The 13,150-nt window shown below is 38.2% G+C and overlaps 1 protein-coding gene across 3 annotated transcripts; it reads right to left on the reverse strand.

Moving 5' to 3' along the window:
• Positions 1-1,127: 1,127 nt before the first annotated feature.
• Positions 1,128-13,101, reverse strand: LOC107592719 (STIL centriolar assembly protein). 3 transcript variants are annotated; one of them, XM_016282270.1, is made up of 17 exons: positions 12,764-13,101; positions 12,469-12,555; positions 12,261-12,368; positions 11,110-11,225; positions 10,827-11,008; positions 9,549-9,790; positions 9,377-9,460; positions 7,986-8,072; positions 5,031-5,175; positions 4,576-4,685; positions 4,315-4,441; positions 3,212-4,216; positions 3,004-3,139; positions 2,719-2,920; positions 2,416-2,560; positions 2,043-2,320; positions 1,128-1,962 (listed from the first exon to the last, which is right to left on the reverse strand). In XM_016282270.1, exons 2-17 carry the CDS (start codon positions 12,552-12,554, stop codon positions 1,239-1,241), a joined length of 3,777 nt encoding a protein of 1,258 aa, XP_016137756.1. In that variant the 5' UTR covers position 12,555; positions 12,764-13,101; the 3' UTR covers positions 1,128-1,238. The 3 variants fall into 3 exon arrangements, with proteins under 3 accessions (XP_016137756.1, XP_016137754.1, XP_016137755.1); XM_016282268.1 differs by lacking the exon at positions 7,986-8,072 and adding an exon at positions 9,141-9,227; XM_016282269.1 differs by lacking the exons at positions 9,377-9,460; positions 9,549-9,790; positions 10,827-11,008; ... (2 more) ...; positions 12,469-12,555; positions 12,764-13,101 and adding exons at positions 8,222-8,305; positions 8,394-8,631.
• Between the last annotated feature and the right edge of the window lie 49 nt (positions 13,102-13,150).

Raw genomic sequence — 13,150 nt, forward strand, 5'->3', positions numbered from 1 at the left:
TCAAACGAATCCCCAGGAAACTCGGTCAAATATTTCTTGAGAAAATCTGATTTCTGTGTAAAATGTTTGCATAACATCAAGCCCTTCAGAACAGGAAAGACGGAGACAAAGCCCTTTGACTTGAGCTGGATGTAGCTGTAATACAATAAAACACTCGCTTTAAACTATAAATATTTCGATATTTGACTCATTTACGTTACCTAGCCAAATTCCACACGATGATGAAGAAACATTACTTGTTTAAAAGCTCAGATTGTCAAACTGTTACGCTAGTCAGCTAGCAGGTTAACTAATAACCATTTCTAGATAAACACAAATAAGAACAAAAACACACACATTACTCATCTTTACCTACCACCACTGGATGTTTTCTACATATAAACATTTTAACGCCCAATACAATTTAAGATAATATAAATGTGCATTTGGACCGTTTCAGCCGATTTGAAATTTGAATATTAAACAGCTAGCCGGTGTGCTAACAAAACAAAGCTTGTAGCCTTCGGCTAAACGGCATTTGTTAAGTTAAAACGCTTGTATCGCGAATCCCTTTATGTTTGTAGTAATATTTCGCTAACTGAAACACTTTAAAGCCACACAAACCTAACACCAACCAATAATAAAATGTATTCTTACTGAATAATGTGCTCGTGAGTGTTAGCATCTGTGCTACGCCGGTTGATGCATCGTAGGTTACGCTTACAACGCTCACTTGTAATAGTTTTAAGGCGTTTCATTCGAGTTACACATGTTTTTAACAATACTTAGTGCATTAATGTCAATTTAAGCGTTTTAAATGGGTGCTAACAAAACAAAGCTTGTAGCCTTCGGCTAAACGGCATTTGTTAAGTTAAAACGCTTGTATCGCGAATCCCTTTATGTTTGTAGTAATATTTCGCTAACTGAAACACTTTAAAGCCACACAAACCTAACACCAACCAATAATCAAATGTATTCTTACTGAATAATGTGCTCGTGAGTGTTAGCATCTGTGCTACGCCGGTTGATGCATCGTAGGTTACGCTTACAACGCTCACTTGTAATAGTTTTAAGGCGTTTCATTCGAGTTACACACGTTTTTAACAATACTTAGTGCATTAATGTCAATTTAAGCGTTTGAAATGTCTATACTACGTAAACGATGGAAGATAAATCTTTGAGAATTGGTTTAAAACAAAACATTTCTTGGTGAGTTTGTGTGTCAAAGGGATCTGTTTGTAAAACCCCCATGATGCATTTTAGAAGAGCTTGGGGAGCTGGCGTAACCTACTCAGATCCAGGAAATTTCCCACTGACCCCTCAGGCTCCGTCACTTCCTGCGTCCTCTGGTTTTCAGTTAGCGAGGACCTACGTTGAGTCAGACCTTTCTTTGCATTACTCTCCTTCTCTGGGTTTGTCCCGCCACACATAAGCAGCTGCATTTTGGGCCGCAAGTTTTGTATTAACTGCTCTTGAGAGTCAATGGGAGATATGTGGAGATCGGCAACTGGCTTGTTTGTAATGTTTTTGAGAACGGCAGCGCTTTGGTCTTCCCGGTGTTGCCTAACGCTCACATTTTTGGACGTTTCGTTCTGTACCGAACACCCGAGAGCTGAGTCTACCAGGACGGAATCCTCTTGCTCTTCCTCACTGCTGTTTTCTCCTTCAATCAGTCCGTATTTCTTCATGTACTTACAGGTAGCTAGAGACATATTGCTGGGGGACAGTATACTGAGTCCAACGCTGCTCTTTTCTGCATTGGGTCTTCTCAGGAGAATCGCGCTGGGGTCTGGACGTGGGCCGGAGGATTGACTGCCCAAAGAGAGTCTTGACAGTTGCGAATCGGTTAAGTACTTAAGTGCAATGGCATTGGCCTCAAGACTAAGGTCTACACTGCCGCTTGGTCCCCAAATGCTGGTCCCCACTGGTTCAGAAAGAGCTAGTCTTGGAATCACTGCTTCTGGGTTAATGCAGGCAAGGGTACTGAAGAGAAAAATTATGTTAGACACAAGACTTTTAATCATAGCTTTGATAAAACGATTAGTCATTGACTATGTCTTTACCTGGCACTTTCCACAGTTGTACGTGTCATCTTTCCCTGCTCAGAGTCTAAGTCTATGTTCACCCCAAACTGTTGGAGCTGTCTTAATGTTGCACTTAAGACACGGTCCTGATCGGGTGGACTGATTCTGTGCTTCGTTTTTTGAGTTTGGGGTATGGAAGATGTCTGTGATTGATGGCCTACAGGGGACAGACTTTGTCTGCTTGGGACACTCTGTTGGTCTTGCTCTACCTTTTCATCCACAACTGCAGAGTCTTGCAGACGACTTTGCACCTGACCCTGCGGTAGGAATTGAGGCCAAGTTGGTTTGAACATTCATAATGCGTCAATTTCTAATTAAATATGTGAAAATTATAAAAAACATTGGGCCATACCAGTAGTTCTTTGTAAAATCTTGGGTTGTCCATTTCTCGGTTTTCAGGCAGATCGTTACTCTGTGACTGAGAGTTATAATACATGCTAGCACTCTCTCCCAACACTGAACTCTGAAACAAATGGGCGCCGAAAGCAGACGACATGCTGCCAAATACAAATAAAAGAAATTCATCAAACATTGCCTGGAAAACAAACAAAAGCATAACACTCTTTGAAATCAGATATGAAGGTTAACTTCAAGGCTCTAAAAATGGTTTAGGGTTCATTATAGGCTCATTAGGAGTCACCACAGGGTTCATTACTTGGGTTTTGGAGATGTCGGGTGTAGATGAGATCCTGTATTCTGATCTTCGGTGTAAGGGCATGCATTTTCGGATCCGAGTCTTGAAGTGACTATACTATCATTTTGACATCCAGACTTTGGCTCCATCTTAGTTTGCCAATCCAGACTTGGGGCCTCATGTGTGGAGGACTCCTGAGGGCTGTTCCAAAACAAGCTAGCCCCTAAAAAACAAACAACGAAAATGTCATGACATTAAAAGGAATGTGAAACAAATTCAAGAAAATGAAATCTTCCATCAAAGCACCTGTTCCTACAGCAACACTGACACTTGTTCGTTTCGGTGGAGATGTGGGCGTTTGATTGTCTCTTTCCTGCTGAGCATCACGTTCTACAGTTGATACCGGAGGTGTTTTGCTCTGAGACTCGAGAAGTTTCTGAATCTGTTGAAGAAAGTCTGTTAACAACATGCAATGACAGCTCAACGATAAAATGTTTGGCTTATTAATACAAACCTGGAGTTGAAGTAGCTTCAACTGACGCTCTTGATCCATAAGCATCCTGTAGGCACCGGCAGGAAGAAGACCCATGGGTGTGTCCAAACATGCTACTTGGCTAGACTGGACTTGGCAGCACTGGGCTTGACAGGGCGGGACTTGCTCAACAGAACCTTTGTTGGGGTTGACTGTGGGGACACATGGACCAGGTGGTGGAGAGTAGTAAACTGGAACAGCAGGATGGCAAACAGGACTTTTAGTCGGAGATATGCGACAACCCAAAGACTGACGAAATGGCGAGAGGCAGTGATCCCCAGGTGGGACACTCTCAGGGGTGCAATGAAAACCACAAGGATTGGGCGCCGCAGTGGGATACGCTGGTGTTCCTTGCCAGGTGTTGTTTTGATACAAGGGGACGTGGCTGGGTTGGTTGGTGCAGCAGCTGCAAGGGTTGGCCGCTGGGGTGCTATGGAAGAGTCTGTGTTGGGACGGATGATGAATAGGGGTCTGGCTAGGCATTGCTGAACTCTTTCTGGTACTGGTGTGAGCTGATGTTGGGTGTCCGGAATAAATCGGCTGGGGTTTGGTTGGGAAACCTTGGGAATAACGCTGCCTTTGTTTATGAAAAGAGCCATTGGGTGAAGCAGCATTCTTTGTTGAGGAAGATGATGAAGACGATGATGCAGACGAGCCTTCTCTTGAACTTCGCATTGAGGGCAGTGATTTACGATTCACACTGGGTTGTGGTGTCTGTTGTCCCGGATTAGGATGTAGTTTGATTTTCGGCTGAGATAGGATGGGAGTTAGCGGTCTTCGGATTGGAAGAGGTCCAGGGATGCTACCTTGTTCTGTAGGTCTCAACACTGAGAGGCCCTGGTGCGCAGGGCTAATGCTTCTCCGCTGGACATTCGAAAGGCTATGAGAGACAGGAGTCGAGTCTTGTGTATTAGCCACACTCCCATCCAAAAAGCTACCATCTAATACCATAGAGAGTTCTGGTACTGAAGGATGAACACGTCTAGTCTGAAGAAAAATATTTTAATTGGAAGTTAATGGGTATGAAGTTATCCAACAAGAAATGGAGAGGTACATCAGGGGTGCAGGGCCACGAGTTAACAAACCTGCTGACTGACAGGATGAGGGTTTGGGGACGGCCGAGGAGAGAGGTCTTCATCTTCTACACCTGAGTCATGATCACTAATAGACAGTTTATTCAGTGGAGCAGCTGAAGATGCTGCAAGTGTTGTCCTGATAGGACAAAGCAGATATAGTGTTATATTTCCCCTTGCTTACATTATATTGTATTCTGTCAAGATACAGTAAACAGCCAAACATAAATGTCAACACATTGAAAAACGTTTTTAGAGAAATAAAGACTGTACCCTGTTAACACAGTCTGGGAGAGAACTTCCTCAAACAGCACAGTTTCCTGATTTTGGTTCTCAGCACTGAGCTCAAATTGCAAAGGCCGTCCTTCTGTTGGCTCTACATTCTATATAGGAAATTAGGTAGTATAATTAAAAACTTTGAATGAAAAGCAACCCTAAAAACTATTTAGTACAGTATGTTAGCTAAACAACAACTCTAAAACCAATGTAAAAACACAATTGCTCTAGAAATACACTTAAACATCTGAAATCAGATTTAACACAAAAATGAACAAAAAAATTGCTGAGTGAGGAATATATAAAATAATTTTTATATTAAATATAAAATTAACAATTAATTCATAAAACACCGAGTAGAACAGGTTTCATGAGGAGGAGAAAAATATTTCTTACAGACCTGGGTGTATTCCTATTTAATTAGTTGAGGACAAAGCCATAGACAGGCTAACCTTGTAAAGCGTGAATGACTCTGTGCTGGTGAGCAGCTGAAAGCTCAGTTGTTGTCCGACACATGGCTTACACTGGTAGAACTCAGGATCCCGGTGAGTCAGGGAATACAGAACCACCAGGAAAGTGCCTCCCTCCGACATCACTCTGCAAAATTCAAGCCAGGAATTTATTTATTTTAATAATAATATTATACTTCTGAGGTTTCAAAGCAGGGTTTCTGCAGGATTTTTAAGCTCAAATTTAAGACCTTTTTAAAACCTGCACAAATCAACTTAATACCATATGAGCGGGGTAGGGCAATGTCTATAGTACCATATTAAACTGTAAAAAGCATAATTTACAGTTCAGATACAGGTTTTCACAAAAACAAAGTTTTATAAAATGATAAACTTTACATTTCAGCCTTTAAACTATTTTTAAGAAAATGGATGAGTCAAAAGTATTAATTACTATATTAATTTAAACAAGTATTAACAATAAATTATTATATCAATTAAATAACAGAAATCCCAGAAAACAGAAAACACTTTTCGTGTGATATAAATATATACATTTTCTGCCCCATATCTTGAATTATTTGATAATTCTAAATGCATTTTAATAGACTGATTCTTGCAGTGAAAGAACGCACTCTAAATGCGCACGCGCACTAGTCTAACCTGCTAGACTTCATCATCTAATATATGCGCGCACTCTGTGGGCGTTTTGTTTGCTTTTCGCTATATACTCGATAATATCAAATCGCACATCGTTAAAACAACAATTACGATATTATCGCAGACCATACATATCGCACACCCCTATACGGTTTAGATTTTTATAATGCATTGTCTTCTTATCGATCCACCAGTTCACATTTAAAGCTCTGCGTGTTTGCAGGGTAAAAACATGGGTCGATTTTTGCATTTAAATCACTACATTAAAGTGATTATTACGGTTTGAATATGGAGATTTTTCTTACAAAAACGCATCGATTCACTACAGAAGGCATTTGTTCACCCCCCGGAGCCGGGTGAGACACTTTTTTTTTTTATGGATGGGCGCATTTTAATTAAGTGCTTTTGGACTGATGCATGCAACACCCGCTGAATGCCATGAAACAGCTTGAAAGATCAAAGACAACTTTTAATATAACTCCGACTGGATTCGTCTGAAAGAAGAAAGTCATATACACCTAGGATGACTTGAGGGTGAGTAATTTATGGGCTAATTTTCATTTTTGGGTGAACTAACCCTTTAAGACTTTCTTGTACAATAAGACTTTTTAAGGCTTTAAGACCCACGGAAACCCTGAGTAAGTGTGCTGACATCTTCCATAGCAACAAGGTCAGCCCCGCCCTTACTCTTAGCTTAAGACTTCTCTCTATTCTTTAGTAAAAGTTTGTCTCAGCAGCTTAGGTTTTAAGAGAAAACTCTTAGCTAAAAACTTTTACTGCTATTTAGGAGAACTCTTAGTGGTAAGTTTTAATTATACGGACCCAGATATACTTTGATTAACACAAACATGCTGAAATAATTCAACAATAATATTAAAACTTTGCATTCCTAAACAACAGATTAAATCTATGGCTGGGCAATAATTCGACAACGATAATAATCGCGATATAATTTTCCTCGATAAAACGATATGAAGAGTTCGATACATTTTCGATATAATGTTTATGCCCCAAAAACGGAACGAAACAGCGTGACTCATTTGAATCGCGCCACTCGGACCGTTTATTCGCTCGGATCAAAGTTCAAACTGCCGCGCGGCACGAGCTCACTAGAGCAGATGTGTTTACTCGGTCACGCAAGCATTAAGCAGTGCTGTGAGATCCAGTGTGAAGCGCTTGTATTCAGCTATGAACACAAATGACTTAGTGATTTAAACTAGTTTAAAGCCAAAGAGTAGAAACACCGTGTGCAACGAGACAGTCAGAAGGCTTTTCAATCTACACATCGCCATCATTTACCATGGTTTTACTGTAGTAACACTCACTGCACCATGGTATTGTGGTAGATATGTGGGATATTCACACAGAATTTTATTACAGGAGTAATGGTATATAATTATAGTATGTATTTGTGATTAAGCTATAGCATGTCTACATTTATACTGAATGTTTTTAGACTACTGTTTTTCATACAAATAGGCTACCTAAAAACCATATAGTTATATTTTTACCTTGGTATTGAGGTGCTATAGGCTATGTGTGGTTTTTACTGTGTTTATCGTGATTTAAATGTATGCTACTGTGGGAGACCAATGCTTATTTAAAAAAAAAAAAAAAAAACTTGGTCACAATAAATTTAACCATACAAAATTGAGGTTGCTACAATTTTTACAGATGTTACTGATTTTGATAATGAACAAAAATGTACCTCTGCATCCTAACTCAAGCTACTACCAAATGTGCATTTCTAAGAGACAAAAAAGTGATATTATTATTATTAATATTATCAGGCAACCCAAACATGTTTCTTGATTTGAAACAATATCACTCATTAGAACATGCAGAAACTAAGAATTTTTTTATTATATTTAGATATTTATTTTGTTAAGGAAAATTAATTAGTTTCTACAACTTTGACTTTGGAGCAAAAATCTGGCTTTAAACTTGAAAGAAATAAAGATTTGACATTTATCGTGATAATTATCGACATCAACTAATAATGAAAAAAATTATCGTGATATATTTTTTGGCCATAATGCCACACCCTAATTAAATCTCTCTCTCTCTCTCTATATATAAATATATTTAATATTCTATGGTAACAAATTCTGAAATTTTTCATCAGATGTTGAGAAAATTATTATAATTTAATGAAAGCTTACAAAAACATTTTTAATCAGAATAACATACAAAAATACAGACATTTTAATTTCATTTTGTCTTTAAATTTGAGCCCTTTTGAAGGTAACTGACTTATTGGCCCATAAGAACAAAACAGCAGATGGATGGGACACTCACTTGTCTTGGAGGGCGGAGCTGTGCAAGTACCTCAGACACCACGCCCACACAAGGGGATTATGGATGTGTGTAACACCACTCAACCATCTGCCACAGGAGAACAACTGTTACACACCTACTCTGAACATCTTGCAAGACTCCAAGCTTGTAATTAATAAGGCTGAATTATAATACCTGCTAAAAGCATGAATAAAGCAGTAAGAAAGTCACCATTTCTAAACAATAAAAGCACTTACATTCCTACTAGCGGGAGAGTGTAAGCCTTGGGATCAGATTCAAGTATGAGGAGAAGTTTCCTGGTCTGATCCATGGTAAGAAACCTGAGACAGAATGCGTCACATTTTAAAACAACAATAAGCTTTTGAGGACAAAACATGGCCATATAAGGAAACAGAACTGCTTCCTTACCCTCGTTTCCTGCTGTTCGGGGTCACACCTGCAGGGCTGCTGAGGTTCCTGGCCAGTGCAGTTGGGATGATGGGCACTGCCCGGACAGGGACGGCATCTAGCGTGCAGGCCAAAGTGACAGCCGCCCAAGACAGGTCAAAGGTGAGTCTGTCCATGTTCTCGGAGCAGCTGAGATGAGCTCGCAAGGTGAGGAGTTTGGACAACTCCAGCATCTCTTTACTGCAGCAGCAATGTTGAAGCATCTGGAAAGAGACACATAAATGAGCATCAGTGGTCAACTATATAATCTCAATGTACATAAAACTTTCAAATGAGATGTCAACAAAAACACTGGAATAATATAAGAATTAATTTGATTAAAACACAATGATTAATTAAAACACAATGATTGATGTAAAAAAAAAAAAAGTAAATTAAAATTATGTAAAATTATTAAAATTTGTTTAATATTCATGTTCACAAATAAAAAATATATATTTTCAATTACTTTTAAAATTAATATATAATTATAAATATACAAGTCTGGGGAGGGTAATATTATTTAATGTTTCTGAAAGAAGTCTCTTATGCTCACCAAGGCTGCATTTATTTGATCAAAAACACAATACTGTAAAAAAAAATTACAATTTATTTGAATATGTTTAAATTTATTGTCATTTTTTTATTCTGTGATGCAAAGCTGGATTTTCAGCATCATTCCTTCAGAAATCACTCTAATATGCTGATTTGCTGCTCAAGAAACATTTTTTGTCTTGGAGGGCGGAGCTGTGCAAGTACCTCAGACACCACGCCCACACAAGGGGATTATGGATGTGTGTAACACCACTCAACCATCTGCCACAGGAGAACAACTGTTACACACCTACTCTGAACATCTTGCAAGACTCCAAGCTTGTAATTAATAAGGCTGAATTATAATACCTGCTAAAAGCATGAATAAAGCAGTAAGAAAGTCACCATTTCTAAACAATAAAAGCACTTACATTCCTACTAGCGGGAGAGTGTAAGCCTTGGGATCAGATTCAAGTATGAGGAGAAGTTTCCTGGTCTGATCCATGGTAAGAAACCTGAGACAGAATGCGTCACATTTTAAAACAACAATAAGCTTTTGAGGACAAAACATGGCCATATAAGGAAACAGAACTGCTTCCTTACCCTCGTTTCCTGCTGTTCGGGGTCACACCTGCAGGGCTGCTGAGGTTCCTGGCCAGTGCAGTTGGGATGATGGGCACTGCCCGGACAGGGACGGCATCTAGCGTGCAGGCCAAAGTGACAGCCGCCCAAGACAGGTCAAAGGTGAGTCTGTCCATGTTCTCGGAGCAGCTGAGATGAGCTCGCAAGGTGAGGAGTTTGGACAACTCCAGCATCTCTTTACTGCAGCAGCAATGTTGAAGCATCTGGAAAGAGACACATAAATGAGCATCAGTGGTCAACTATATAATCTCAATGTACATAAAACTTTCAAATGAGATGTCAACAAAAACACTGGAATAATATAAGAATTAATTTGATTAAAACACAATGATTAATTAAAACACAATGATTGATGTAAAAAAAAAAAAAGTAAATTAAAATTATGTAAAATTATTAAAATTTGTTTAATATTCATGTTCACAAATAAAAAATATATATTTTCAATTACTTTTAAAATTAATATATAATTATAAATATACAAGTCTGGGGAGGGTAATATTATTTAATGTTTCTGAAAGAAGTCTCTTATGCTCACCAAGGCTGCATTTATTTGATCAAAAACACAATACTGTAAAAAAAAATTACAATTTATTTGAATATGTTTAAATTTATTGTCATTTTTTTATTCTGTGATGCAAAGCTGGATTTTCAGCATCATTCCTTCAGAAATCACTCTAATATGCTGATTTGCTGCTCAAGAAACATTTCATATCATACTGCAAACAGTTGCATAATATTTTTGTGGAAGCCATGTTGTATTTTTTCAGGATTCTCTGAATAGAAAGTTCAAAATATCAGCATTTATTTGAAACCCGTTTTTGTAACAACGTAAAAGTATTTTGTTGCAATTTTTGATTTAATGCATCCTTGCTGAATAAAAGTATTAATTTCTTAAAAATAAAAAAAGACCCCAAACTACTGAAGAGTTTAAAAATTGTTAATAAAATTATTAAAATGTCTTAGTTTAAAATTAATAAGATATCTTAAAATTAATAACACATCCATGGGTAAAATTAAGAACTGCTCAAAGCAAATTAAGAAACCAAGAAACCCATGCCAGATGGGAGCAGCGCAACACACTAATAAACACTGCGCCACAATCAGGGCAGCTGTTACCGACAGGTTACAGAGTGACGTTGATTACCATTATGCTTTACTACGTTGCCACAGAAACAGGAGGAAAAAGCCCCAGCTGTTATGTGTTAAACATGTGCTGTCAGCAATTCTCAGATCAACTACCTTAAACGAGATGTTCAAATCCTCCCTCGAGTGCACTGTGCTGCCAGTAGCATGCTGGGCTTCAAATACACATGGCACAAGGATGTCTCCGGGGAGTAGGGCAGTTGGTGTTTTCCCAGCTAATCCCGTCTGCTCTCTGCCTGGATCAAAACGATCCAGGGTTATCACCACACCTTCCTCGTCTAAGAAAAGAAAATATTAGTTAGTAAAATGCAGATGCAACATGTTTAAATACTAAACAATCATTATAGGATATCCAAATACAGGCCTTCTCAATACTAACCACCGTCCACTGCCAGTGTCCCGAGCAGGAAACAGAAAAAGCCAGGCTTGTTGGTCCGTCTAGCATGCCGGTGAGCTAAACGTAATGCTTTTTCTACAAGTAACAGTCTCGGACTCCTGAAATACACCAAATGTTACTGAGGACATTCAGCCATAAAATGAAAAAGTTTTTTTTAATTGTCAGATCAGATGTCATTATTAACTTAAACGAATGTATTTTTTAAATAACTAAAGTCAAATAAAATATTACATGAAAAGTGTAAACTTACTAAAATTACTAAGATTTTTTTTTTTTATTTAAATGTTGCCTCCACAACTAAATGAAATAAAATTCCAAGTTGAAGTACTAAAATGACTTCAAAGACTAAAACTGATAAGGTCAAATTAAATTACAGCTAATAAGAATAAAAAATAATTAAAAACCAAATATAACACACGTTTAAGTTGCTAAAACTACAACTGAAAAAATAAATAGGCCGAATTCAAGCTAAATAGAAATATAAACATTAAAAATAAACATGACAAATGCACATAATTACTAAAACTAAAATGAAAACATAAAAATTATTAATGGTAAATTAATAATACTATAATCAGGTAGGTTGCCAGCCTTTAAAAGTTTTTTTCCCTCCGTTAATAGTGACATACAATTTTATGAAAAATATGGTTCATCCATAAATATAGGCCTAAATGACAAAAAGACTCGGCACCCGCCTACTTCCACTCACTACTACGAATCTACATCCCCTCCAGAAGTCTGAGATCCGCTAGTGAGCGACCATCACAGAGAACCTCAAAATCACTTTCCAGAACATTCACGTTCACCGTTCCTGGCTGGTGGAACGATCTTCCCACCCCTATCCGGAACGCTGAATCCCTGACAATTTTCAAGCGACAGCTGAAAACTCATCTCTTTCGAAGCTACTTGACTTCATCATCATAGAATTTCTTATTTATTTTTTAATCTCTTTATTTATTCCTTCTCTTTCTAGCTTGTACTTATTTGAACAATGTCTAAAAACTTGCCATTACAAGCACTTCCTGTGTCGGTTTGCCTCTTTAAGAAAAATCGCTTTATGTATCCCCCAATTGTAAGTCGCTTTGGATAAAAGCGTCTGCTAAATGACTAAATGTAAATGTAAAAAGATTTACCTGTAATATGAGAAATGCAGACTGACAACATCACCACTGGGAGTTGGATCCCACAGAGAGACTTTAGGTTTTGGGAATGTCAGTGGTGTAAGGACATTGTCCGATGACCTTAAAAACGTGAAAAAATATTACTTTCATTGAACAGCAACAACAAGAAAGTTTTAAAAGAGATGTACAGTACAGTTTTACAATCATGTACAGTAGTTACCTGAGGTTTTGAAGGGTTTCTGCTCTAACACTGTTCTCCAAGATGTGGGCTGGCATCCCTTTAAAATCCACTTGTACACGATTCATCCTGTGGAAGTAATATTTTATTTATAAACTAAAGCTGAAATGAATCTGCTCTGGCGCCGAATAACGCATTTTCAAAACATCTCAGACACGATGTTTTGGAAAGTTTGGCAACTAACATGCTAACATGGCAATACAACTAAAACACTTAAAAACCTTTAACATACAGTTCAGAGCTTCTTATAACTGATGTAGGATGTATAATATCGTACCTTTAGGCTGTTTGAACGCTCCACTCATGCCTTCGTCGTGTTTTTAATCGAAACACTGCAGGTCCAGCTGCGCGTGAGCGTGAATACGGACCACAGATGTGTTAAAGCCGTCCTTCCAGCCCTTCGAGCGGCATTAACCGCGCCAAGCCGCGTGTAACGACCCGTGAGTTAATAATTGAACTCGTCTAGAGTGCCAGAAAACGGAGAAATACCAGTTGTTGTCAATAAACAATGAAATCCAAGGCGAACGCGTTCTTTTTCTTCTTCTTCTGTGTTTAATGGCGGTCGGCAAACCAGCTTAAGGTGCATTTCTGCCACCTACTGGGATGGAGTATGAGGCCTCGATACATTCTTCTAATCAAATCTGTATCTCTCAAATATTTGAGA

Source organism: Sinocyclocheilus grahami, unplaced genomic scaffold, assembly GCF_001515645.1.
Source record: "Sinocyclocheilus grahami isolate Dianchi unplaced genomic scaffold, SAMN03320097.WGS_v1.1 scaffold157.1, whole genome shotgun sequence".
Taxonomy (NCBI): Eukaryota; Metazoa; Chordata; class Actinopteri; order Cypriniformes; family Cyprinidae; genus Sinocyclocheilus; species Sinocyclocheilus grahami.

Coding starts and splice junctions, on each gene's coding strand:
- LOC107592719 (XM_016282270.1), bottom strand. CDS start 12,554: ATGAATCGTGTACAAGTGGATTTTAAAGGGATGCCAGCCCACATCTTG. Junction 11,226..12,260: donor CTGCATTTCTCATATTACAG/GTAAATCTTTTT, acceptor GGTGTATTTCAG/GAGTCCGAGACTGTTACTTG. Junction 4,686..5,030: donor AGTCATTCACGCTTTACAAG/GTTAGCCTGTCT, acceptor TTTCCTATATAG/AATGTAGAGCCAACAGAAGG.